Source organism: Ochlerotatus camptorhynchus, unplaced genomic scaffold (assembly GCF_037179485.1).
Source record: "Ochlerotatus camptorhynchus isolate MF236.1 unplaced genomic scaffold, CSIRO-AGI_Acam_v1.1 ptg000516l, whole genome shotgun sequence".
In the NCBI taxonomy this organism is placed as follows: domain Eukaryota; kingdom Metazoa; phylum Arthropoda; class Insecta; order Diptera; family Culicidae; genus Ochlerotatus; species Ochlerotatus camptorhynchus.
Genome location: NW_027041000.1, coordinates 1215409 through 1243166, shown reverse-complemented (window position 1 = coordinate 1243166; position 27758 = coordinate 1215409). Strand labels below are relative to the sequence as shown.

General features: G+C 41.0%; 3 protein-coding genes across 3 annotated transcripts in view; 2 read left to right on the top strand and 1 right to left on the bottom strand.

The window, feature by feature from the left end:
• LOC135712915 (Krueppel-like factor luna) overlaps nt 1–27758 on the top strand; it is a 328356-nt gene that overhangs the window by 14659 nt on the left and 285939 nt on the right. The gene's annotated exons all lie outside the window — the stretch shown is intronic.
• On the top strand, nt 18221–18731 carry LOC135712920 (uncharacterized). The gene is made up of 3 exons (XM_065236018.1): nt 18221–18332; nt 18405–18653; nt 18703–18731. The coding sequence occupies exons 1-3, from the start codon at nt 18221–18223 to the stop codon at nt 18729–18731; spliced, it is 390 nt and encodes a 129-aa protein (XP_065092090.1).
• Nucleotides 25609–26208, bottom strand: LOC135712907 (pupal cuticle protein Edg-78E-like). The gene is made up of 2 exons (XM_065236004.1): nt 26131–26208; nt 25609–26072 (listed from the first exon to the last, which is right to left on the bottom strand). Exons 1-2 carry the CDS (start codon nt 26143–26145, stop codon nt 25635–25637), a joined length of 453 nt encoding a protein of 150 aa, XP_065092076.1. The 5' UTR covers nt 26146–26208; the 3' UTR covers nt 25609–25634.

Genomic DNA, 27758 nt, shown 5'->3' with positions numbered 1-27758 from the left:
AGATATCATTAGTTTTTCCATCTAGACTTAACATTCTTGGGGTATTTTAATACCTGTAATCTTGACATGTTTACCTAGCCGATGAGTACTTAAGGGGGTCTCATTTTAATAAGCCTTAATGGGATTGACACTGATGAAGACTGCACATTTTAGTCAAAATACTGATCTGTCATGGATACTTATTTACTTATCCTGGCCCGACATTCCTCAGGATTGCACCTGCATCATAATGTTACGCCAATTCACTCGGTCCGTGGCAGCTTGTCTCAAATTTCTTGACCGTCCCACACATAAATCGAAAAGAATGCGGGTACTTCCCAAGAAATTGAGAGACTTGCAGTTCCATGTTCCGAGTTTATAATCGTTAGTCCGTTTCCGTTGCTTGGGTCTATGCCAATTGTTCCGGTCCGTATTTACATTGCTTGCTTCCTTTACTTTTGTTTTTTACGGCTGGCTTGTAGGGCCTGAACCAATCCCTATTGTCTCGCCGGGGGACCATCGTGCACAGCACTGTTTAGAGTCCCACGCTGGCACCAGGACGTTGATCAGCCGCTCCTAACATGGAGAACAGACGCCGTTTTGAGCCGCACCTTCATGGTGAACAAACGCTCGAAGACTGCACTCTCCGGATAGAGGAGTCCCCCCCTTCCCTGTCAGCATACGACCAAGGTCCCATCGGGGTTGGTTACCCGATCTTCCCTATGGTTACTCGTTACTAATGACCGCTAGTGGGGTCTATTTTATACCTGTAGATACGCGAAGTATTAATGGTACGCATTGACCAGCCGTTTACCAGCCGTATCTGTCATGGATACAAACATTAATTAACTGGAATCAAATGAAAGATAACCTTTCTTGATAGTTTATTAGCTAGAGTGTTTGACTAGTACTGTCGCATTATTTTCAACTTGTATTCAATTTTCATACAGCCGTTATTTAGCGGAACTATCTACTTACCATCTTAAGACCTTTCTCTAGCTAATAATTGATCACACTAAAGCTTCATGTTAGATAGCATTTCCAACCAACTATGAAAATCGTAAACTTCCCGTATGAAGTAACACTTTGAAATGAAACTATGAAATACTATGTCCAACCCCGTGCATGGACGGTGATATTGACTCAAAATTGAGTTGAATTCGGCTCAATCTTGCAAAAACTGGATTTACTCACAAAATGAGTAAAATTTACTAAGCTTTTCAAAGAAAAACTTCTCGAATAGGAGGAAAATTGAGGGAGGCTTCAATGAGTCTATAAGTACACTTCTAGACTGAGTAACATTTCATTCACTTTGTGAGCAAATTCATATTTTGCAAAATTGAGTCTATCTCATCGTCCGTGTAAACATTCCGGCGGTAAATAGTTAATTCTTGCGGTCCGAAACTCCGTTTTGTCAAATAAACAACATCAAATCTGTCCTCCCGCAAATATGTCAGATACACTATTATAATTAATTTCACTCCGAACCGGTCCGAATGAGTTCCGCCTTCCCGGTAAGCCCAACACTATTTCTTCCAATCCAATTAAAAGTTTCCAACAACTCAGTGTTTGTATTGAATACCAACTAGGCGACAGCAGTTCCCTCCACCGCCACCAACGAGACTAGCGAATGCTTTGTTTTATTTCGGAGAGCGGACTTCCGGTTACGTGTTGGAAGGTGGAGTGGGGGCTAGATACTAAGGGAATGCACACGAACACGGGTCGGTACAATGCATCTTCAGATGTAACCAAAACAACAACGACCACCGACAGCAGTTCAAGATCAACAATTGAAAAGGCCTCATCAGCTTCTGTAAACAATCATTCTTACGAACTTTTCTCGTTTCCCCTATCCGATAGTGTTGTTGGTGTATGCGTGGGCGAGTTCCGGCTCGCGAGAAAAGGCCGCAAGAAGTTTTGTATACAAAAGCGATGAGGCCTTTTCAATTGTTGGTCTTGAGTTTGGCATCTTTGGAGAAGCTAAAGGAAAACTCACCAAACTGTCAGATTCCAAACAAACAGAAACCATCGTGAATTGTTTGCGCTGAATCGCAAAGCGGAAGTTGATTGTGGAAATTCAAACAGCCAAAAAAAACTGCAAATAGCGTTGCCTTGGTTGGAGCGGTGGCGTTGGCTCGCTCAGACGTGGGAAAGTTTTTCGCCACCAACTGAGTGTCACACGCTTTACTTGTCAGCACCATGAGACGGTGAAGTGGATTTCCCGCTGGTGCGGGAAAAGTTGTAGTCCTGCTAAAATGCGAGAATTTTGAGCGGAGTTTCAATTGTAATTATTTCCTGATTCAGAGTAGTATAACGTTACAGTGTTATCGCCCGGCAGTTGTTAGTGGCGTGACGTTCTTTTATTGGTGTTGATGAAAAGTTGTCTCAATTGTGGTTGCAGTAAGGAAGTTCCCTTTAACAGAAATCCCCATCAAAAGCCGTCTGCATCCCATGCTAAACATATCTGATAAGCCACTACCGTACTTGGAGTATTCATTTAACAGAATGTGCCAAACGACACTCTCAGGCCAGACGACCCGGAAAGACCAAAAATGAAGGATATTAAAACAGGATATTCACATTACCAGCCCTCGTATCATCGGCCAGGTAGAAACTGTGGCAATGATGTCTGGTCTGAGCTGGACAGACATTCGCATCTATACCTACCTACAACCGAATGTATGTCATCCAATTTTGCTCTAAAATTCCCGTCGACTAAGGTCAGGTGGAAACGAATGTTCGATGGCAATGAAAATCACATAGTAATGATTGCAGTCGGACCAATTCACTGTGGCAGCCGGCGGATGTAGGGATTTTTGCTTGGATTGTGCTACGTATTTATAGGTATCCGAATGGGTCTCGGTTTCAACTCAGAGGGTTTTGTCTATTTTGGGAAAGGTAATTACGCCTACTTGAACAACAGTGACCGGATCGTCGTTCGATATGTGTATGGTAGACTGGTTCGCTGAGTGGGAAATAATTGATCGGAGTTAATTAAATCGTGGCTCCTAAACGTCACAGAATTTGATAAAATGTGACATTGGCGTTTTTTGTGAAGTCATGTTCAACTTACTGAAGATATTTTTTTCAGTGCCTCACTATCCATTTCACTACTCTCTCAATTCCGACCCGAATGTCCGACCGAGTATCGTTTAGTGATCTTGGAGTTACTATTAATTCTATGTTCAACTATTACTACCCGAGTACCACAAATTCATAGAATTATATTGAGGAACATGCTTTACAACCAAAGTCATATGAAGGTTATAAGACTGTTTAGAATATGTATGTTGCTTGGGTAAGGTTCTCGAATTTATTTGAATTTAACAACTGGCAGATTTAATATATCTACACCCAACTGGGAAATGTAAAATTATATTTCAAGTTTGCATGAAAAGTATGCAGTTTTGTGACATGTACAGTTGTTGTAATGTGGTCGTTGGAAGGTCTCTAAAATATTTTTGAAATTTTTATGTTAGCTTATTTTTCGAACAAAGCCTGTTTCCCCAAATACATTGAGTATATAAAATCATCTCGTGAAGGTTTCGTATAAAAATATTGATCGCGTACGGTCAGGACCCTTTCCTACGTTGTGATTTGATGAATAAAAGACGATAATAATTTCGGTAGTCCTGCCATGGCAGAGGCAGATGATACTGTGTTATATTTATTGTATTCGTATTTCAGAGACAACACATTACAGAGAAACAGTAAGAACAAGTGGTGGTATCTATCGATTGTTAAGGTTGATATAATCTACGTGACCCTAAGGTGGTAAATGTCGCTTGCACAAACAAATAGGTATTCCGGAAAAACTTGCTTGCTTGGCGGCCATCGCAAGAACTGCCATTACGCTTGTTGTATGAAACATATGCAGAATATGTAATAAATCCAACCTTACATTAAGATAAATTTGATTTGCGTGTACGCACAACTGTTTTGTACTTTGGCTCACAGCATCTTGGAACATGCAGTTTCCGTCGTGACCTTATCACGCATCGTTGATGATCAGAGTCGAACGGATTCAAGTGCTCTTCAACCGATTTGCCATTCATAACCTTCCATGACCCTCTGCATCTGCTTAGTGGCACCACTAGCTGCATGTTAGACGCATAAACATCCAGTAGTTGCTTATACTCGGCTTACTACGCGGCACCGTAGCTTGTTCCCAACTTCTACAGAACCGTTCCAGTGTACGTTCCATCTCGACACTGTCGCTGAAGATCGTCACGAACAGTGATTTCCAAAAACCGCTTCTAGCGATCAATGAATACGCACACATCTGCTATAATATTTATTGGCATCATCATAAACTAGCGATGCAATCTGACTCTTAACACTAATACGCTGAGAGCATTTCGAACAGTGAGTTACCAAGATCTCAAGAGAGCAAGACGACAACCACATCATTGCTGTGTGCACTCACGAGACATTACTCATACTACGGAAGGCTTGTTGTGAGTGCACGCTACAAACTATAGATCTCAATGCGTTCAGCTGAGTACAAGAATTTGTTCGGATTATGTACAACTGATGAGCAACCGTGATTAGATCATGATCGAGATGGGAAATGACAGGTGGGCAGGAACTCACGGTCTCCCAGTGTTGGTGAGTTCTTTGCCGTTAATGTTGACGAAAAGTTCACTATTTTGCCATACAGAAAATCAAAACAAAATTTTTTATCTGTGACAATTTTTGACCTGTTTCATGCGACCGGAAGGTGTACGCTGGTTACAAATGCCGTGCCAAACTGATTTCCTACGCGATTAATCAATCTTTGATGTTAATTTCGCTACTAAACACGAGGAGCATTTCTTATAGCAAAACTTGCCATAACAAAATGGGTGGTTCATTTAAGTAAACAAACTAACACTTCTTCCGACTGTGTCACCTCTCTTACTCGCCTAGGATCATGATCATTGCCATTATTTTTGTGCTTTTTCAGTCTTTGAATACGGAAAGACGCATGTATTAGCAACAATCAATACGAAACTAACGATTTTAAATTGGCTCACCACTTTAGTAGCCTATTGGTCCCAAGCAAACGATTAACGTACCCTATTCTAGTTGAAATTCTATTACTACACTATGTTTGTTTTGATTCGCTATGAAAGTTTGACAGATAACATCAGGGGTGTGTGGATTCATGCAGAACATGCAGGGGTGAGTGAAATAGCTTGGGACTGCTTGGGACCGTTGTTCTGGTACTGAGTGAGCCAAAAATAATAATGATTTTCTTCGGGACCTACTAGTCTTAGAGTTACCTCTATGGTATTAGTGTTGACGGCATTGCCCAAGTAACAAATCTAGAGCTGCTTGGCTATATTCAAAATTTATAAAGGTTTTATTGCAGCTGCAACCATTACCTACAGGTTTATCACGGTCATATACAATGCAAGTCATGAAACATTCTCTTAGCTATCTACAAAACCCCTATAAAGCTAATTAAAAAACCAACTGATGCTTATGCTATTTTCACTTATGAAAGGTTTTATGATTGCTTTGAAGTGTACAAAAAAGTAATATGAATTGCCCTTATAAAACCAAAAAATAAATCCTTTCGTTGCTTTATAAGTAAGCGCAATAAAACTAGTTGGCCATGAAACAGTTATTTTAATAACAATTATAAGCATTCAGTTGCAACTTGTCAGAAATGTAAATAGGTGGTTTATTTTTACAACATAGAAAAGAATCAAAACTTTCCGGTTCTTCCAAGCGGAGCGCAAAGAAAATCAACAAAATTGTTAGCATGAGCATGAAAACATGTGTATACGTATACGCGACGTAGTGTGCGTAAGAAAAACGTCAGCAATCTCCATGATTCTTCCGTTCGGTCGAATCTTGGTCGAAATACATGGAATGGTGACAGTCCTAGAGCAAAAAGGTTGAAATCACGCATAACTTTTCATAAAGGTTAATGTACCATTCAAAACTTTTCTAAATGTTTGTAAAATTCATCGGTTGCACCCGTAGAATAGGAATATACATCTGCCCTCAAATAAAAAAAAAGAATTCAAGCTGAACATTGCATTAGGTCCTAAGTAATATTGACAGATAGATGGTCCTTATTATGATGAGAAATTTTGCCGAAGACACCAAGTCGCGGAAATGCTTCGTTTCGGAGTTATTAATTTTGCTCCGCTAGGTTGCATTCCTGACCCAGTGTGCAATGTAAGCATTAGACATTTTAAGAAATTGTGCTTGGTGTTTTTCTTGCCTGCTGTCCTCTGTCGCCATATTGTCATTATGAAAATGCCATTAGCCTTGGAATAAAATCCAAGAAATTTCAATAAAATAATGGCTAAATTAGAGATCCGAAATGATGTCCAGTGTGCATTGGTATGAATTTATGTATTGAGATCTATTTTCTGTAAAATTAAGGTGATTCCATCAAATTCATTTGATTTCTGAAACAATATTTTTTGTTAACTTGAATTATTTTGGAGGCGCATTTATTTAACGCTCATATTATCTCAATATACACGATAACATTTCAAACGCATATGTTTTGGAACTGCTAAAAAGTAATATATTTTCTTTAAGATTTTCACTAATGTCGCCATGAAACAAAATTGATTGCATGCTGATCTTGACACCAACACTCAAACCTATTTTTACCGCTAAAGATTTCCATTTGGAAAAAAAGTTTCAGCAGAACAGAACAACAACAAGCTAATTTATGGCGGTTGCTTTGAAGCCAATACAAATTAAATTGGCTTTATAACTGATTTTCACCAAAGCGTAATAAAACTGCTTGGATACAATATTACTCTTATAGAGGCTATGAGAACCTTTTGTAGAGTATGAGGCTTCCTGACAAAAGGTTTTAAGACAGCTTTATTGTGATTCTCAAACATGCTTTATAAACCTTATCAAGAGTGGTCCACTAAGCTGTATGACGATCTTATAGCGGTTATCAAAAGGTTGTGCTGGAGCTATTTATTTTATTGGCGGTTTTATGAAATTGATCTCAATAACCACTAATAGAGTGCAATAAAACAAGAAATGCTACTTGGGTGGTCCTTTCAGTGAAGTGAAAAAGAAAGGAACAGTTCACCGTGTTCCATAAACAGACTGACATTAGCGTATGTGATTTTCCTGTTTCTGATTTTACTCCTGTTCCTGATTTTACTCCTGTAAAGAGTTACAGAGCCGCCGTCGATCAGACCGGAGATACGTTTGACAGATGGCAAGCCAAACGACGGATGGCGGGTTTGGTAATACCCTAGTTGTTATCACGAAGCATTGGTGCCTCAAGACCTTTTCCTTCTTTTCCCCAACCAGTCATTGTTGCTTGTTAGGTAGAAGAGTGGACTACCTAACCTGCCACCACATTCCTACTGCTGCTATTGCTGCTTCTACTGCATGCTCACCACGCCGTCCGAAGCGAAAATTAGTTGAGGCTAGTTGACGCTCTTATATATCTTTTCAGGTTCAAGCAGACCGATGTGCACCCAAGTGGTACTCGATAATGACGACTGGGTTTGGGAAAAACGGTTATTTCATGAAAACAGTGATAAAATTATTACTTTTTATTTGTACATTGGACAATGGTTGAAATTTACCACTTTTTCAATAGTTTCTTGTTGAAAATTAACAATTGAAAGCTTTTTTTTATCGATGCGTGGAAATATTTATGATCGATTGGTGATAAAATAATTGAAATTGCACCGATAAAAAATCTGAATTTTAATTGTGATGTAAACATTCATTCACGTAGACTTGTATTTCATTTCACGCAACCGAGCAACTTGCAAACAATGTTGTTTACAAAGATGGGCTTTTGTATACAATATTTGCTACATTGCATGAAATGTGTCAGAACTTCACATGATATATAATGTAAACGTATATGATATGTGACGCTCCATTTATGTGCATCATATTGAACAGAAATTTACACTACTTTTTCGAACTGTGTGGTTCAGGGGCAGCTGAGTTATTAACGTTAAAAATCTTTCATAATTTTGTTACATGACCCATTTTTGGTTTTTACAAAGTGTACCCCCATATAGAAATCACAGACGTAGTCTTATGTCAAAAGTTACATGTATTGAAATATGCGATTTTAGCTGAACCTCATATCCGCTACTATAATTAAAAACATCTTAATTAAACCCGCTTTGCAGGAAAGAACTATCAGATGAACTACCGAGCCAGATCTGCACTATTTACAAATGAGGTGCAAGGAAACTAGTCGACTATTTCATTCTCATCGCGTTCTAATACAGCAATCATCCTCCTCACCTATAAAAACCGCACATCGCCCTGTTTAAGCCTTCATGTTAAAAGTTAGGTTAGGATGGTTCAAAGCGCACCTCTGGGGTAAAATGGCCTGGCGCTGTTTTTCATAGCGTTCCGTTTGTCATTTCGTGAATTTAACAATCAGCATTGCTAGAGTGCTTGAACTAACATTCTGGCACATAATATTCCCAGAATTAGTAATGGGAAAGCAACGAAATACCGCACTGGGCCAAATGACCAAGGGTGCATTATGGGCTGTTCTCCCCTACCGATGGTCAGCTTCTATCAGTGGTGTAAATTTTCACATCATTCGATTGAAGATGGACCAATGCAACCATTCAATCAATCATGTGTAAACGAATTCTCACAAGACCATAATTTGAAGAGTCCCTTTCTCAATCGAAGCTCTTCGTCACTCACTATCATTTGATATACGGCAGTGGAGTATGGAAGAAACCCAGCAAAATGGTCCCGAACAGACAAGTCGATCCGATTTCGGATCAATGTAAGGCTAATTTAATTTCGTGTTGTTGTCGGGTTAATTTTGGGTTTATGTCGGGTCAAGGTCGGGTTAACATAGGGTTGGGGTTTGGTAGAAGTCAGGTTGGTGTCTGGTTGGCTTAGCTTTTTCGCCGGAATGTCGTTTATGTTTAGGTTACACCACAGAGAACAGACGTTGAGGCTCGACTGAAGCGCCACCAACGCCGACTTCCCCACTTAAAAACCCTCTTTGACAACATGATGGCACTGGTGTTGCACAACTTACACTAGATACTAAGTGCCGGAAGCGCCGATTGGTAATTTTCTAAAATTTAACAATACTAGCGCCAAATTGGTCGAAAGTGCAAAATTTATAGAGGAAATCAGGAGATGCTAGCGCTACGTAACGGCGACGTTCAAACTTATCTTTACACAAGTTTTTGGTGAAAGTTGGACGTCTGTTCTCTGCGGTTACACTCAATTGAATGATATATAGCGTTTCTCAAATGACAATGATCCAAGCCTTCGTCAAATGACTAAGCAGCAGATATCACCCATTCGAAGGAGGTCCCCTTTTATAGCGAATAGCTACTTTTCTCATTTTCATCAAAAATTTTCAAATGATTTTAAGAATTTACAGCACTGGCCCCTACCTGGTGATGCTTCTAGCGAATTTTTTTATTATCCAGTTCCAAACTGGATTGGGTATCAAGCTAGGGTCTGCTTGTGTTTTAGCAACCAGCAGTTTGATCGTTTGTTTTTATAACCTGGCACGGGTTGACTTTCGCACTGACCAAAAGTTTGGGTTTGCACTGGGTTGGAACTGGTTCCAACCTGGGAATAAACAAATTCGCTATTGCTCTGTAACCCCACACTGTCAAAGAAAGCTACTCACTCTCGTCTCGTGAAATAAGCACATGTTGTGATGTATGGATATAATGAGCGAAAAGGGTAGCTCACTTCTCTGGGCTTGACTCAGTCTAACAATGTATTTGTTATCTGTGAGTTGCCTATGCAATAACGTATTTTCAAGGTGGAGGGGAGTGGAGTTTGTACAGATCACGATCTGTACAGTTTACGACAAACTGGAAATCGGATCATGCTCGCTTGATTTCCATCACTGGCACGAATGTATGTATTTTAGTTTTTCTCATAATAAGAGCTGCTCATGTTGCGCTTGTGTGAATAATGAAAATAGCAAGCAACGATGTCCTTGTAATAACAGATATGCTTTAATTTACACCAAATTGACGAATTAAAACGAAATCAAACTTGTCATATGATAGTTATTTGATAATTTTCTTTTTGCTCGAATGTTGTTCAACCGTTTTTGCTGTGTAAGAGAGACGACGGTAGAGCATGAGAGTACGAATACAAACAGACTCTCGCACACGATAACAAAGCGAGTGTAGTAAAAACGTCAACCGTTTCAACTCTGGTCATAAGTGCAAGATGAATGCAGTCGATAAATCATATCCGAAAGTTATCTGCTTTAAAAACAATTAATATCTATCTACCTTGAAGCCTAATCAAAAAGTGGTCTAGAACAGCTAACAAACTTTTCCGCAAATAATGAAGGCGGTTCTAGAACGTTGAGAACAATAGCTTAATTGTTTCCATACTAATTCCCATATACACTTCAAAGAGTGCAGCATGAATTCGCATCCAAATAAACTCATATGTTGGGGGAATTCTAGATAAAAATTTCAAAAGGTCCTATCTGCATTCATCGATTCTCTTCATCGACTATCTCTTTCGTCAATAACTCAGCTGCAAAACCTTTCCCTGCTGTATTTGACGTTTTGGACGCTAGATAAGAACCTCCTTTATCAAACCAAGTGGTAGAATTAGCGCGAAATCTGTTTGCATAGCAGTGGTTATGAAAAGAGAAAGTCGATGAAGAGAATCGATCAAAGCAGATAGGACCATTTGAAATGTTCATCGAGAATTATCCGAACATGATTAAGAATCGATTAAGCCTGGGGGAGAAAAAAAAATATTTTGAACCACCCTAATGATTACCTTATATAAGTATGCACCCATACACTCCTCTACGCAGGGAAATTTCGTTGAAAATCTACTATCCAATTAAACTGCCTACACAGGCTGCACACTATGATTTGGTTTTAATTAACTGTGCAGATCCTTTGCTGAACCAGTCTTAGGGCACAAACACACACAGTAAATGTGGCCCAAAACACCGAACGGCCACTGCCGAAGAGCAGCAACCGGAACATCCAAAAGGGAAATATGAAACGTTGCTGTAAATTAGGGCGGGAAGATTGGCAGGTAATCAGCAGGATTGTGCATCAACCGGCAGCAGGGCTTAATTGAAACCAGTGTTGATTTCCGGTAAAGGTCAGGTTTTGAAATAATAATCAACCGAAAGATGGGAGAGAGGCATCCGGGCCCATCTGCAGTCAGTCGCTTCATAGCACTGCAGCACTAGTCGGTTGAATATTTCACAGGGCTCGGGCATTGCCAGGGACTGAGCTGCGACATAGCACCGGATCAATACCATGGTAGTAATTCCATTAAATTTCCGTTTGTTCAGGCTCCGACAGCCCTCAAGGGGACGACGGCGCAAAAGAAATAAAATCCGGCAAAAAATGGTCCCCGCCAGCAGCATCAACAAAGCAATACTTCCGACTTTATTTCCTGGCGCAAACGTTCGTTTAGCTCGCCGATGACGTTTTTACGTCGCTTGGCCGGTTTTCTTTCCGATGTCATGCATCGCCCTGGTGACACTTTCGACGGCCCAGGTTGGTCTTTTGTATTGTCTTCGGTTGGCGGGGCCACAGGAAAATCGAACCGTTTGATTTTTCCTATACAGTCGGTGGAAGGGAGGTTTTTCTCAAACGTACAGTTGGCCCTTCAATACTGGGTGTTTTAAACTTTTATCAGCTGAGGAACCATTCGTGATTGGGATGCTTCCGGCTGGAATCGTAAATATTTACTTTTTGTTTTCATTTTTATTCAGATTGAGAGAGAGGGAACTGTTTGAAGCTGTATTGATCGGTTTCAACAGGTCGATACCGATACTTCTGAGTTATTGGGTGGAAGAACTAGATAATGAGATGTTCACGATTCCAAATACTTTCACTTACTTTTAAAATGTCGCCATATATAGAAAGTTGCTGAACTAATAACTTCTGGGAAATTAAATCTATTTAGTGTATAAAATGTTCCCATTAATCCAGAAGGTGTATTAATCGGAAACGCACCATGTATTGTTCTAATTCATTTTAAGGTCACTTAAGAGGCATGTGCTACAGAAAACGAATATATAATTTATGACAACACATTATTTAGTTTCGTTTTTTTCGATAAATTTTTGAAGTATACTTGAATTGAGCTATCAAAACTTTTTGAAAAAAGGGGTTTTTAATTAGGGCTACCATGATTCAAACTTCGCACACTCATCTTTGAGAAGATTTAAGTTTTTTTCTTTGTTTATTTTACTTGATAAGGCTCAACCGAATTAACTTACCAGAGCCGAGGATTCTAGTTCACTATACAATACATCTACAACACAAAAAAACATTTTATCTTCCGCTCTCCAATAAGCCTCCTTCACCAGAACAGGATCTGCTTCCAGTGGTTTCATTGTATGGCAGATTCTCCAACGGGGGTCAGAGCGCTTCCATTGAAGCAATGGACGCAAAACGTAGTCAGCATTCACACATTCATCACGAAACGGTTGCTTTCCAAAGTCAACGACCCATCGACCGAAAAAAAAACTGCTGATGAAGAACAATGAGGTGTGGTCCTCCAATGGTTGCTGCCGAGAAAACAGACGATCGCGTGACACACATTGAGAGTGGTCTGCTTCTGTCGGCAGCCGAGTGAACACTGAAGGTTTAAGTTTAGTACACCTAATTTTGACCATATATGTTTAAGCTACTTACGATAGAAATCGCTGTATAATATCATTATATTCGTTTATTTTACCTACGATATGTTATCACTCAAGGATGATACCTATATCAAATGGTTGTAAAACAGCGGGCTGACAAAAGGAAGAAGCGTAAAATATTATTAATGTTCATATCATACAGGTGTATAGGTAGCGGAAACTTCGACTTCGGCAATACCTTAACCTATTATTGTCTTACCCGTACCCCCTGTCTTACAAAGTCCTAGAGCACTCAAATTTGTCAATTACATGATCTGAAACACAATGTATCTACATGCCAAAATTGAGCTCTCAAGGACGTTGTTTACCCACCTAACAATATTAGATTAAGGTATTTCCGAAGCCGTCATTTACCCTTTTTCAATATATAATTGTAAAGTGTTCAAAATATGAATCAGAACGGTACAACCAAAGCAGTTCATATCCGTTTAAACGTGGATCTTTAAATAATCCAACTAAACCTTTCCTTCCGTGCGAGTGTGTGTGTGTGTGTGTGAGTGTGTGTGATTCAGCTACGCCAGAATTTCTGATCTAAATTCCTTAGCCGGTGAAGGCTCTGCATCCACTGAAACGTGAAGGAATCGCATCACCTAGTCACCGAGTTTCCACTATTGACTAGCTAAAAAACCTCAACCCGATATGTACACACACCGAGCCCAAACCAGCTTACATACATTGACTTGACATTTATCCTCTCCTTCCCTAGGTATTACCATGCTACTGCTGGCCCCAGTTGCACAAGCCCGTCTCAGTCGTTTGGAATCCTTCGACGTTCAGAACCGTAAGCCGCTTACTTCCCACATATTTATTCCTACACATGGCTGCAGTGTGGTATCAACAGACGAGGTTATACCTAGGTCGACATGGGCAAGAATTCTTCCCTCTGTGCCCGGCAGTACCCCACCCACATGTTGTCATTTGCTTATCCAGACATGTCCCAGGTCCTAGCACTGTAAAATCATCTGACAACCATAGAGCAGACGCCCAATAGATGGCACCTCTTCTCGATTGGCAGCAAAATCGAAAGGATTCCTTTCATCTAGTTCTTCGAAGATACGACGGTGCTGTTTAGTTGCTTCGACGACGACGACGACGATGGAAAAGAAAGTTGTTTACGCTTCATCCGTCTTGAAATCGAAATCCCGTCTTCGGTAACGATCCGACGTGTACTGATAATAGTGGTAGAAGGTCTTCTATAGTCTGGCGCGCCTCTTTAAGCCACACCATACTGAAAGCGGCGGGTTCGGTTTCAGGTGCAGTTGAAGATATCCTCGGGTTGGAAATGCAAAAATTAACACCCAGTTAAAGGTGCAAGCCAAGATCCATTTGGAACGTAATAGCAGAGAAGAAGCATGGGAGGTCCCATTCCTTTGAAAAAAGATAAAATCAGAAAATCGCAAAAGGCATCAAAACCAGCCAAGCCAAGCTAGCCCGTGAAAGTTTACATCAGTTTTGGGAGTTGGCCGACGCCGATATGGCCGCTCCCGCACTCAGCTAACTGAGCTGCTGATGGCAAATGTTTCTCGATTTTTGATTATCTCAAATCGGATTACGAGCACCCGGGATTAAGGATGTGCCGAAATCGTTAGGTCAAGTTATTTGCTAACATAAAGACAAAATACGTCGGTGTCCAGACCAACAGCCATAGGGAGCCATTTTACCTTTTTTGCTTTCGTCTTGATAGGATCGTAAATTGAAATATCTCCAGCAAGCGGGAACCGAATCTATCGTCTCCAGCAGCATTTACCATTTACGGGAAAGAAGGATTACTCTAGTCTAAGCTAGTTAACTTTCTTTTCCTTTGGACTTTTGCTGGTGGGGGCTGGGTCGACAGAATTTGAAAGGCTGATAAAGTATTTAGAGCTCATTAAGAGCAGCTATAGAAGCTTTGTTAGATTTGAATTGGATGTCGGAAGATCTGAATGATTGACCTGGATCTTTAGTACCTACTATCGGATTATTTGGAATTATAAACCACAGGTAAATGGAGCAAACAGATGCTTGGTTTATTCTAAGTTGCATCTACACCGTTCGAAAAATTCATTTAAATTTCTGCGAGATATAGCGCACATAAAATTAACGCTAGATTTGGCATAAATTTACGCGATATTTCGTGTAAATTTAAGCGCAATTTTGCATAAATTAGCAATATTGTATGCAAGCTTGTAAACGATTTCGCTGTTTATGCCAAGTATCGCTCAAAATTAAACGAAGGAAAATTTACCGCATTAGTTAAAATTCAGATTTTTTTCCTGTGTAGTTTCAAGATTCTTAATCTGTTGATTTAATGTTTGGCGTGTATCTTTATGCCACTTTAACGCTGGGATAAAATGGTAAAATTTTAACTGTGTTTTGAAATGACTATTAGCTCTACAGTTTATCCTGATTAACACAAATTGTTGTTATTGGGCTACACAACTTTCAAAATCAGAGTAGCTTTATATTTATACAAGCGTTTAAAAAAAAAAGAAATGCAATTCTCGCGGAACATTTCAAATAGACCTATTGATTGATTCTCTTCATCAACTCTCTCTTTCGTTAAAACTTGGCTGCACTCATATTTCGGGATAATTTTTCTACATAGTCTGTAAACACTCCAAACACGATTCCTCCTGTAAAATGTGTTACAACAAACTGGTGATAGTTGAAAAATCATTACTCAGCAATTTATTAATAGATATTTAATCTATTGATGCCAAAAAAAATGTTGGTTGAGCTATGATTTTTCAAATATTGCAAGTTCGCCGCTACACATTTTACCGGAGGCATCGTGTTCTGAGTGTTAAAAGAAAGTATTATTGATATTGGATGACAAGAACAGCTGACCATGTTTTTGGAGCCAAGTTATTATCGAAAGAGAGAGTCAATGAAGAGAATCGATCTATGTAGATTTAAATATGAATTTGTGAGGCGAGAATTATTGTATTGATGCAATCACTCGAAGAGTGTGCTTGAGAAGAACCACGTAAATGAATTCCAAGTAACATATGGGATTTGGCTTAGCTAGTTCCAACATGAAATATCTCGTGATCCTAGCCATAATAATGTTTTCGGAAAAGTTGTTCAGGGGCTCACGGACTTATGGTTGCTACTTGCTAGACAGCTGTTCAAAATGTCATCTACGCGCGTTGCTATTGTGCAAATGAGTTTCTTGTTTATGCAATATCTTTAGATATTGACCAACACGAAAGTTCCCTGATAGACAAATACCATAAACGAACGGTAACCCGGATAGGAGAACTATCCAACAAATGGTTTGGATGATACCCCGAACACGTCAAAGCTCTTTCGTATGGTTATTTTTATTACCGTTGCTTTTTGTGACCACATCAGAAAGTTTTTGTGATAACCATGACTACCAGGTGGTAGACAAATAAGTTCAGAATTTTCTCACAATGTGGCGCTAGTAATCATGTGGTCTTCAGTTAAAAGCTATATTTCGAGATTCTGTCAATATCGAAAGTTTCTGACTTCATTAACCCTCCGTTACTCGCGCTGTTGTACCGTGTACAACACACATGAGTTTTCCTTTGCCATATTGTTGCTGAGTTATCAATCGATATGAAACCAACGAGAATTCCTCAAAAAACTTGTTTTGATAACGGTAACTGGGTGGCGGATAGAGCTGGGATGGCTGCTATACAAGTTATGGGCAGATACACCATTCAAGAAGTGGTTGCGAACTCATACGAAGGTCTCGTGATCGCCGTAGTTGTTACGCACCCCCCAGATGGACGATGGAGAAGTTCCACGATTTGCTAGATGGACTTACCGAAGAGCTGATCGGACGACGACCGGTAGTCATCGGAGGAAACTTCAATGCTTGGGCAGTGGAGTGGGGAAGCAGATGTTCCAATGCAAGAGGGCAAAGTCTGCTGGAAGCTCTGGCAAAACTGGAAGTTATGCTGGCCAATAAAGGCACCAGCAGCACTTTTCGCAGAGATGGCCGGGAATCTATTATCGACGTTACTTTCTGCAGCCCGTCGCTGGTGACAAACATGGATTGGAGAGTGTGCGAAGGATATACTCATAGCGACCATCAGGCGATACGATATGGCATCGGCCAACGGAATACTGTGGCAGTACGGAGGACGAGAACTTGTGACCGGAAGTGAAAGACGAAGGCTTTCGACAAGGATCTTTTTGTTGAGGCGCTTCGTGTGGACAGGAGTCCCGCAGATCTAAACGCGTATGAGCTAACAGAAACGTTAGTGAGAGCATGTGACACGACCATGCCGAGGAAACTGGAGCCAAATAACAGACGGCATCCAGTCTACTGGTGGAACGAGGCACTTAGCACTCTCCACGCTAGTTGTCTCAGAGCCAGAAGACGTGTTCAGAGAGCAAGAACGGAAGCATGTTGGGCAGAGAAGAACGAAGAGAAGTGTTTCGAGCGGCCAGGGCCGCACTTAAACGAGAAATTATGCAGAGCAAGTCTAACTGTTTTAAGGATCTGTGTCGAGACGCTGATGCCAACCCCTGGGGCGACGCATACCGAACCGTGATGGCGAAGATCAGAGGTCCAACGATGCCCGCTGAAATGTGCCCAGAAAAGCTGAAAGTCATCGTGGAAGGACTTTGCCCGAAGCACGACCCAACGACCTGGCCACCTAAACCGTACGGAGAAGGAGAGGGAGATAACGTCGAAGTCACCAACGAGGAACTCGTAGCAGTGGCGAAAAGATTAAAGGTGAAGAAAGCTCCCGGTCCGGCTGGAATCCCCAACGTAGCGTTGAAAGCGGCGATTCAGTCATCCCCAGACATGTTCAGGATGGTGCTGCAGAAATGCCTGGACGAGGGTCTTTTCCCTGACAGGTGGAAGATACAGAAGCTAGTGTTGCTGCTGAAAACAGGAAAACCACCGGGGATCCAGCATCGTACAGGCCTATATGCCTGCTTGATACGCTCGGAAAACCCTTGGAGCGGATCATCCTAAACAGGCTGACGAAATCAACAGAGATTGAGCACGGATTGTCGGAGAGGCAGTTCGGATTCCGGAAAGGGAGATCGACGGTGGATGCAATTCGGACAGTGGTCGAGAAAGCTGAGAAGGCGTCCAAACAGAAGCGGAGAGGAGATCGATATTGCGCCGTGATAACGATCGACGTCAAGAATGCGTTCAACAGCGCCAGCTGGGAGGCCATCACCGAAGCGCTGCATAGAATGAGGGTCCCTGACTACCTGTGCAGGATCCTAAGGAGTTATTTCCAGAACCGGGTTCTGGTCTACGAAATAGACATTGGACATAGATCGATTAGGATCACAGCGGGAGTTCCACAAGGCTCCATCCTTGGTCCAACGCTCTGGAACGGGATGTACAATGGCGTTCTAACGCTGAAACTGCCCAAAGGAGTTGAGATCGTTGGCTTTGCGGATGACGTCGTCTTGACGGTAACAGGCGAGACGCTGGAAGAGGTGGAAGTGTTGGCGACCGAGGTGATCGACATGATTGGTAACTGGATGCAAGGAGCGAAGCTGCCGATAGCCCACCACAAAGCGGAAGTGCTATTGGTCAGTAACTGTAAAGCGGAACAGCGGGCAGAAATCACCGTCGGGAAGCACGCCATAGCCTTGAAGCGTGTGTTGAAATACCTGGGAGTAATGATCGACGACTGGCTAAACTTCAACAGCCACGTCAAATATGCCTATGAGAAGGCTTCGAAGGCCATCAGCGCGATAGCTAGAATCATGCCGAAGAACGCTGGTCCCAGCAGTAACAAGAGGCGTCTTCTGGCCAGTGTGTCGTCATCGATACTAAGGTATGGAGGTCCAGCCTGGGTTGCAGCACTGGAAACGAAGCAGAACCAAAGGAAACTGAGCAGTACGTTCTGGCTCATGTCCATGCGAGTCGTGAGTGCGTACCGAACCATCTCGTCGGAAGCAGTATGCGTTATCGCCGGAACGATCCCTATCGGCATCACCTTGGCGGAGGACACCGAGTGCTACAGACGGAGAGAAGCCGGAAGAGTACGGAAAGTTGTGATAGTGGAGTCATTAGCTAAGTGGCAACAGGAGTGGAACACGATGGAGAACGGTAGATGGACACATAGACTAATACCGATTCTTTCGATCTGGGTGAACAGGAAACACGGAGAAGTCAACTTCCACCTAACGCAGCTCCTATCTGGCCACTGCTGCATCAGGAAATACCTGCATCGGTTCGGACACGCAGTGTCACTCCTCTGTCCGGAGTGTGGCAACGTCGATGAAACGCCGGAGCATGTGGTCTTCGACTGTCCAAGGTTCGAGGCAGTAAGTTTTTGACCAGTGTGCAGCGGTTGTTAGTGTGCCTGTGACTTGCATTGCCTCCTGGAAGGCTGGTTCACCGTATTTGGATGCCACACTTTGATCGTGTAGTTCTATCGAGAGTCTTTCAGAGACGATAGTTTTTGTTTAACTGCAGAAGAATATAAATCGTCCTCTAATTTATGGGAGCTCTTCGAAATCACCGTGAAATCATGGATTCCATTGCAACATATCGGGTGAGATCTTTCCTTTATTGTTCTCTTATTATATGACACATATTATGCTGGGTATGGGACGGTCCAACCAGGGCACTCGATTTAAGCGATTTGGATGGGGAGAGTGGAATTGGCAACTTCCTGTCGTAAACAGATCGTGAATTGAAGGTGGGCTCTTCTCGTGCGATGGCTTGTACATTACCGGGTTGTTGGATTTTGTTGTTGGAAGTAGATTCTCTTTGATCCCGCGGACTAAGCGTAAGTGTCTCTGCTTACAGGTTCACCCTCGGTTTTTGGCCCTTCATACGATGGTAAATTGAATACAATCAAGTGTTGTATTCGATCAAGTCGTACGAGGAGGACAGTCCACTGTCTAATAGTTCTGCCTGCAACAATGAGTGGTTTCCTTTACATACATTAAACGAAGTTACGTTACTTCGGGCAGTTCTAAGAACTCAGTGCAGGTTCAATTGCGGAAACTTCTGGGACGTTCCAAGAACTTCAGGTAAATTCTGAGTACCTTAGGGCAGTCTTGAGAACATCAGGGAAGATTTGGGATTCACATAGAACTTTATTAATTTCAGTCAACTGTTCAAGGAGCTTCAGAGATATCCATAAAACTTTAGGAAAGTCAAGAAAACTCCAATTAACATATAATGAGAGAGAGAGAGAAAGACAGAGAGAGAGAAGGATTAGTAATTTCCATATAATTCCACTACCTTATTCGCTTATCCTTGACAGACACGCGTATTTAGTCTACAATGTGCAGACTTCTTCAGTGTTTTGTACTACCTAATGCTCGACTGAAGAAAAACATCGCATTTTACCAAATATATATTAATTCAGGTACATTTTCACTTAGAAGACAGGTAAACTTAAATTTAATTTCCTGTAGGAGTAGGTACTCCACTGCTTACTCGTTGATGTGTCCTAACTTGAAAAGCCATGTGTGTCCGTTTCCTTGATCCCTGATGAGTAAAGTTGAATTACGTTGTTTGTTGATCTCGAAGCTCTCTGCAACATCCAATTTCCATGGTGTAGATACGGTCCGTGAAATCGTGATGTCCTCCGTAGATAGTTGGTGGTCCTCCGTTAAGATATGTTCTGCAATCTTGGATTTGAAGTCATATGTAAGGCCTTTTTACTCTTGCTTTTTGACCTTATTAACCTCCCCTAGAACATATTAAATCTAGTTGCTAAAGGTCTCTTGGTTTGTCCTACATATACTTTGTTACAATGATTTCAGCTCACTGCTTTACCTAAGACATTAACTGGGTCTTTAGTGGATCCTAACAATGATTTCAACTGGTTATGTCTACTGGTGAAAACTAAATCCAATCCGAATTATTATTGACTATGGTCTTAGCTTATAAGTAATATCTTGATCAAATATAACGGACACTCGTTTCAATGGTTCAGGTGCTGCGGTGAGGTTGTAATCTCTTTTGTAGAATTCTTGCTTTTTTTTATCGATGATCTGGATTGTGGTCTCCTTGTATCCGTTGAGCGTCGCTGTTTCGAAGATGTACTGTAATTCCTTATCCTTTCCTGTATCGCTGAGCGGAAGAGTCTGTATCCGATGTGGTGGAAGGCGGCCATTTTCTGCTGGAACGAATGGTTGGCAGTATAGAGGATAACTCTTTTGGTGCTTTTTGGTTACCTGTAAATTTCGTTTTCAAGCGAAGATGATGACAATTCCCTGTTGACTAGAAGATTGATAAATGCGAGTTTCCCGTCTTTTTCTACCTCGTGAGTCAATTTTATGCACTGAAACCTCCGTTTACGAAGTCTTTTTTACGCAGTATTCAATTTACGTGCCTCTTTTTACGAAGTAAATCCTAAATAACGAGGTCTTTTACGAAGTAAATCCCATATAACGAGTTTTCTTTTCACGAAGTAAATCCCAAATAACGAGTTTTTTGTACGCACTAATTCGATTTACGAACCCCCGTTTTGGTTCGTAAATGGAGGTTCCAGTGTATCCTTGTGAATTCTGTTGATCTCGTTTGAAATTTGTGGAAAGGCTTCCCGTTTAACTACGCTGAAGATATCGTCAACAAACCTCCACCAACGGTTTTGTAAAAGTCCTTTCTCCTTCAGGATTGTCTCCCAGTTGGCCATGAAAAGTTCATACAAGAAGGGGGGGGGGGGGGCTTTCATCTGCTTGTAGAATTTACCACGGAAATAGAAGTAGTTTTCTTCCATACAAAGGCGGGTCAGCTTAAGGTACGTCCGAACCTTGTTTCTCCATGCTGCATCCTCTCGTTACTTTAATAGCCAGTCCTCCAAATGGTTGATCGCTTCCTTGACTGGTACGCTGGGAAAAAGAGCTGTGACGTCGAAAGATAACATGATCTCATCCTCGTTGATGTCTCCTGACGATTGTAGTTGCTGGGCAAACTCCTGGATGTTACTAATTGCTTTACTCTGGAACTGATTCGGCATACTATGGAACTCTGTGACTACCCAACAAACAATTTGTGCTGTATAAAGGCTAAATAAGCAATTTTTTACCTGAAGAAGCATATTTTTGTCTGAATAATCTCTTATTCTGCTTCCAATGTTTGTTGGGTAGCCACTTCACAAGTTTGTGGGTGGTGGAACCAACTGCAGACACGATCTCTCGCATTTCATTCCCCGGTTTGTGGACTTTGGGGAGACGTTTGATCCTGGGTAGAATGGGATTGGGTTCCCGTAAACGACCTGCTCCATCTCCTAATATCGATTTGCACTCATTCAGTGCTTTCTCCACGCGTTTCATTATGTCCTGTAAGAGGTCTACTCTAAACTGTCTATACGGTCCGTTGATAATCTTCGTTGTCATCTGATTGTCGTAATTGTCCTTGTCCATGATAACGACCGCGTTGCCCTTGTCTACTTTCCCGTAGTATACTGCTTTACTTTTCAGCTCCTTACAATCCGAACTTCCTTTTCATTGGCGTGACTTTGTTCCTGTCCGTCCTTGATTACGTTCGATGTGATAGTCCTAACCGTATTCTGTGGTGATGTTCGAAGTTTCTTGGTAATCGCTGTTTCTACGTCAATGATGATCTGCTCCTGTCTGGCTTGGTTGTAACCGCGTATCCTGACCCCTTGTGTGTCAATTGTTCTTCTGCGAATGCGATCGTCGACCAGTTGACAACCAACCCATCAATGGAGTGAACCCTCGGCGTCGTGGTGATGGTTGATGGGATCTGCTCACCCGTTCGGTGTGTCGTCCGTCTTCGTTGATACTCTTGTCATAGTCTGTTTAGCTTCCTATCCTGCAGCTTCCACTTTCTATCCGATTTGCACTCCTCTGCTACCTTGGCCCTAGACAGAATGTAGAAAAATTCAATCCAGTAATTGCAAGAACGATTACTCATTGAGAAAGAGTTGTAGAGAGAATCCCAAGGGTTTTCTGGGAAGAGTTTTCAAATAAAACAAACATAGTATATTGGAATCCCAATCAAGGTAATTTCATTAAAATCATGGCAGAAACTCTGATAAAATTTGAAGAGGAACCAATTCTTGAAAAAAAACCTCTCAAGGGGAACCCGTAAAGAGTTCCAACGAAATTATAAAGGTTATTCAGACAAAGTATAAATCCCAAAATATAGGGACAACCAATTCAGTAGATTTTTGAGCATTGGACATCCTGGACTCAGCTAAAATTTTGAATTTAGAAATATAGAGAATCCATAAAATATCCGAACTAGTTTGAACAATTAGTAAAGGTGCGTTATTTTCATAACTCACCAAGAGTGTAGCAAGCCCTCACTACGTATATGTGTATCTGTCATTGATACATAATACTTAGTGGATTTATATGATAAACAATCATCTTTTTTTTTGCTTTTATCGGTATTTCACTAAGAATCTAATCCGTAACTTTCGATATAATGGCTACCAAGCCTTGGGGATTGTAACTTGTTAAAGATTTGTTTAGATTTCTCTCCATTAGGACTTATATCTAATTTTGGGCCTACTGAGCACAATCCGATCTTTGCCTCTATTTTCAAAAGGATTTTTTTCACAAAATGAAATGTTTTCACTGCAGCTGACTTTCAATTTATTTACTTTTCCGTTCGTACCGTAAGATATGCTAAAGAGAAAAAAATGGCTGAGATATCATTAAAAATCTAACACTGCATCTTGACCCCAAACTCGGCCTACGAATTCTAAATTAGGCCCAGTTCATTGAAACGTCAGTCAAACGCTATTGGATTAACTTCGGCCTATCGGATGAAGATAAAAATGGATTCGGTCGGAGCGGTTCTTTTGTTTTTGAGAAAAATAGATGTAAACATTCATGACACGCGTTCTCATTGACTTCGTTCTATAGCTTTTGAACTAAAGTATCGTACCAAACGCATAATTGACTTGTTAACTCTGAAACAATGGATTTAATTGATGATTTCTGCTCGATAGGCCCAAAATGGGCGATTAGGCCGAAGTAGTGCTCTACCATAGTTAATTAGTTACACACTTATAAAAATTCAAGTAAATTTAGGTATTCAGAGACTGACATATACGAGCGTCAATTTTGACATAAAACTCAGTCATAGAAGATGCCAAATTCACTTCGATCAAACGTTGGTTGGTTGGTTGTCTTTATTAAGGAGATTTTCCGCCAGACGCTGGATCAAACGTTCTTTTCGTCGAGTGACAAACTGTTCAGTCTTGAAGCACTTAATTTTACATAACATGTTTGTTTACGTCTCATACTCTATGTCAAAAATGGATTCCGTCACCTGTAATGTTAATTATTTCTAAGTGTATAGGTAGGTTTCGATTCTGCACGTTGTAGTTTCATACGCTATACTTGCCTTTGACATGTTTACCTAGGGGATGAGAACTTAAGAGTGTTAGATTTCAATAGGTTTTTAGTGGGTATGACTCTGTCAAAGACTGCACATTGTAGACGAAAAACGTATATCATAAAGGTACTAAGTGTAATTACGTAGAATATACATTTTTTTTTGCTGTTATGAGTATTCCACTAACAGCCCAATTAGTAATATTCAGTATAAAAGATGTTTTTTACCTCCCGATACCCAAAAGGCAGCAACCAATCAAATGTAATCTTTGAGTATGCAATTTTATTCTTCAACAAACGATAGACGTTTAGTAGTCGCTTTAAAAATCGACCAGTAACTTTTCAATATGATATTCCATCAATGCATTATCTAGGGGAATTTACGTATTCTCGGCAACCTAAGCAGCGACGTTCTTTCTATAGCCTTTTTCTCTAAGAAACGCACACATATGCAGTATTGGTTTGTTTACAATCTTTTGCTGCCAGCTGCTCTAACAATTTCATTCGAAAGAATTGTCAAAAACTGTTTTGAACCGCTTTTACAAAGCTCCAATCTTCTCTAGTGAGAGCGAGTATTGTCGGCAACCAGTTTTTCTTCGGCAACCGTTCCATTTGAACTGCATGTAAATCTGCTGTTCTATTATCGGCAACTCGAAATCAGCTACAATTTGTAGTGCGTGTGTTGCATTTCAAGAAAACCTTGCTAGATTGCTTTTTCTCAGTGGTAAAAATATAGTCAAATTGAAGCTGAAAGCATAAAGAATCGTTTGTATGCATTTAGCGAAGTGTTTTCGTAAGAAAATCCAGTGAAAATAGTGTTTCAATTTGGGTTGCTGAAAATAGTCTGTCATGCCGAAGCCGTCATTTCCCCTACTTCAACGCTAACTTTCCCTTTCTCTTTTATTTCCAGGTAATTTCAAATTTATCACGGCACCAAATTAAGCATGAAGACTCCACGCCTTTTGCGTACTAATCAAGTATTTGGATAGTTGTATTTTGTGCATTTGAAGGATTACAAAAAAAAAGGTAAAATCATTTGCATCCTAAAAACATACATCATCGTTTAATTTTAAAAACAGTTGACTCTCGACAATTCGATATTTATTGAACCATTGACTCTTGGAACAATCGAGATTTAGAACAGCAAAATCATAGGAAGAGAACATTCATTGGCTGCAACTGAAATGCAACCAAGGTAACCGGACTATTGATTTTACATAGCTGAATCCATTTCCAGCCATCGAGCAGCAATCAAACTCGGGAAATTCTATCCCGAATAAATTTGTAAATGAAGATTGCGTATCAAATTTTCATGGATAGATTTGTCTGCCATGCATAATTAATATTCCGATGCTTGGAATTTCGTATCGTTCCACGCGGGGCAAGCAACCCCATTCCGGGTAGCCATCAGCGCTCTTTCGTGATTTCAACCACTTAAAAGCGCTAGGAGTGCTTCTTCCGGTCTGCTCTGAGGGGGTGAGTTCCAGTGGCAAGATGCTGGGTGAAAATTACTGCAGGAGTGGTAGATTGGAATATTTTCGTTGTGCTTTCGACGAGAGGAGCGGGATGGATTGATTGTGAAATAAGAGCTCGCTCACGCAGGCAAGTATTTCAAAGATTTTCAATTTCACTGAATAAAGTGAAGGAAATTTCTTTATTTGCTCCTAAGAAGATGTACTTACAACGAAATTTAACTAAGCAAAATCATCAAAAGCGGGGTGAGAGGCGGTGGGGTTATTCGTTTCATGGAAAATTCCTAACCTTGAAGTGCCTTCAACCTGGCAATGACCGAGTCGAGGAATGCAGCGTTAAAGTCCGGATCCTTGGGGGGATTGGCACGGATGTCTTCCAGGCTCTTGATGACGTGGTCTGGCGCCGGTGGTTCCACGGGAAGATGAGCTCCCTCTGGTTGAAATCCGCCTTGATCTGCAACATAGGCCAGTCGGATTTTGTCTCCTTCCGGAGCAGTGTAAGAAAATTCGCCAGTGGCTGCTGCTCCATCAGGACTGCTTTCCGATGCCTGAATTCCATTGCTCGTTTCGAAAGCAAAACTGTACGAGCCGTCCGGGTTCAGAAGCTGGTCTTGTCTTACGATGGTAGCGGCACTTTCCGGCCCCACTCCACTGGGGGAGATTCCATTTCTTCGCTGCTGTGGCGCAGCAAACGAGCAAGAAACGACCACCAGAATAAGTCCCTGTAAGAGTGGAGAAGTTTTATCGTTTGATCTACACTGGTAGAAACTTTTATCTTACAAATTGCTTATGCATCTTGTTTCAGATGATGGGAAAGCTGCAAACACCAAGTTATTGAATTTGATTCGAATCACTGACTGATGCTGGTTCGAGATCTCTTGATAGTTTATATACCGCAAGATGAATCGAAGATTTTTTCTAGATTGCAACGCTTAAACGTTTGATCTCCAGAAATGCGGGTATTAGTCAAACAACCTCCACACTGCAATAGTAGGTGCCAGAAGCATACGCAAATCATCTTCATCCTTTTCAGCCTCCCACCACTTTGTAGTTGGCATCGTTGGAGGTGCATCTAATTTCACTGAAACCAAACTGTGCGGTACGCACTATCAACCGCAAAGATCTAGGTGTCAGTGTACTAGCCTTCCCCGCAATACTCCCCCATTATGAAGGCGTATGTTCTACAGCTACTGAAACAAATTTCGCTTTGATTTATGTGCGTTAGAAGTGGTCAGCGGCGAGACTGCTGCCGCCGGCCGGTCAATTGACATATGTTGACATCGTCGCCGCGTCGGTGTGCAGAGGTCTTTGGTTTTCAAATCCATAATGCACTTTTGCTCTTGAGTTGATTTGACCGGTAGCCGTAGTAATTGGTTTCGGGCTTATGGTTGGACAGGTTTTTGTGTATGGAAGATGAGCTGCCCCAGTTGTCATCTGGTTTATAATGCAGAAAAAGAGAAAGATTCACGTTGATTGGGCTGCAACTTAGCAGGTTAGTAAAACCGGGTTGGTAAAGGTCACTTTTGTGATGTAATTTGATCAGCTGTTCGGTCGAAGTGAGACCAGTTAATTGAAGCTAAATGAAGGATTAGTAATGTTGTAAGGTAGATTAATTGAGTGTTTGAATTTATTGGTGAAATTTATGGGAGATAATCTATTTTTGATTAGTAGTTAAATTGCACATCATCTGTTAGGTGTAGCATAGAATGCATCCGGCATATGAATCGTGAAAGTGATTTTTGAGTTCAATTAAATATTTGTTTTTATTGTACTTGGATCATGCAATCACAATGGTTTTGACCGAGGATGTTTCATTTCACTGAAGAACATTTCGCCGAAGGACATTGCCCCAAATGGGTCATTTTGCCAAATGGGTCACAACTCGAAAGAACTGCTCATGTTCAAAAGAAGGAAACATTACATCGGAATAGCTTGCCAGGTTGGAAAAATCGAACCTTCGGTGAAGCGTCCTTTGGCAAAATGTCCCACTCCCGTTTTAACCTTTACATCTGTGTTCTCATATTCTATAGATTATTATTTTTTTCAATTCGCGAATAACCTGAAGTGTGTATTATAAAAAAATAATAATAAAAAAATTCTGAAGAATTTTTTCAACTTTTAAATCAACAAAATCTAGCCATTTAAGTGATTATAAAATTATAAAATTGTTAAAAGTTGCGCTTAGATTAGCTAACTGATTAACTGCACATATAAATGGTTGCAACTTCGTAATTGATCTGAACCAGTGAAATTGTTCAATGAATCAACTGAATGACTTACTGGGAATATACATTCATTCTTACTGTACAATTTTCAGTGACTCCAAATGTTTAAGGATCCATACCGGCGCGAGCCACGCCCTTACAGTCAGGTGGAAATGGGAAAGGAATGTTAGAGCGTGATGTTTG

Coding starts and splice junctions, on each gene's coding strand:
- LOC135712920 (XM_065236018.1), top strand. CDS start 18,221: ATGATCGACGACTGGCTAAACTTCAACAGCCACGTCAAATATGCCTAT. Junction 18,333..18,404: donor GAAGAACGCTGGTCCCAGCA/GTAACAAGAGGC, acceptor CCTGGGTTGCAG/CACTGGAAACGAAGCAGAAC. Junction 18,654..18,702: donor GTGGAACACGATGGAGAACG/GTAGATGGACAC, acceptor CTGGGTGAACAG/GAAACACGGAGAAGTCAACT.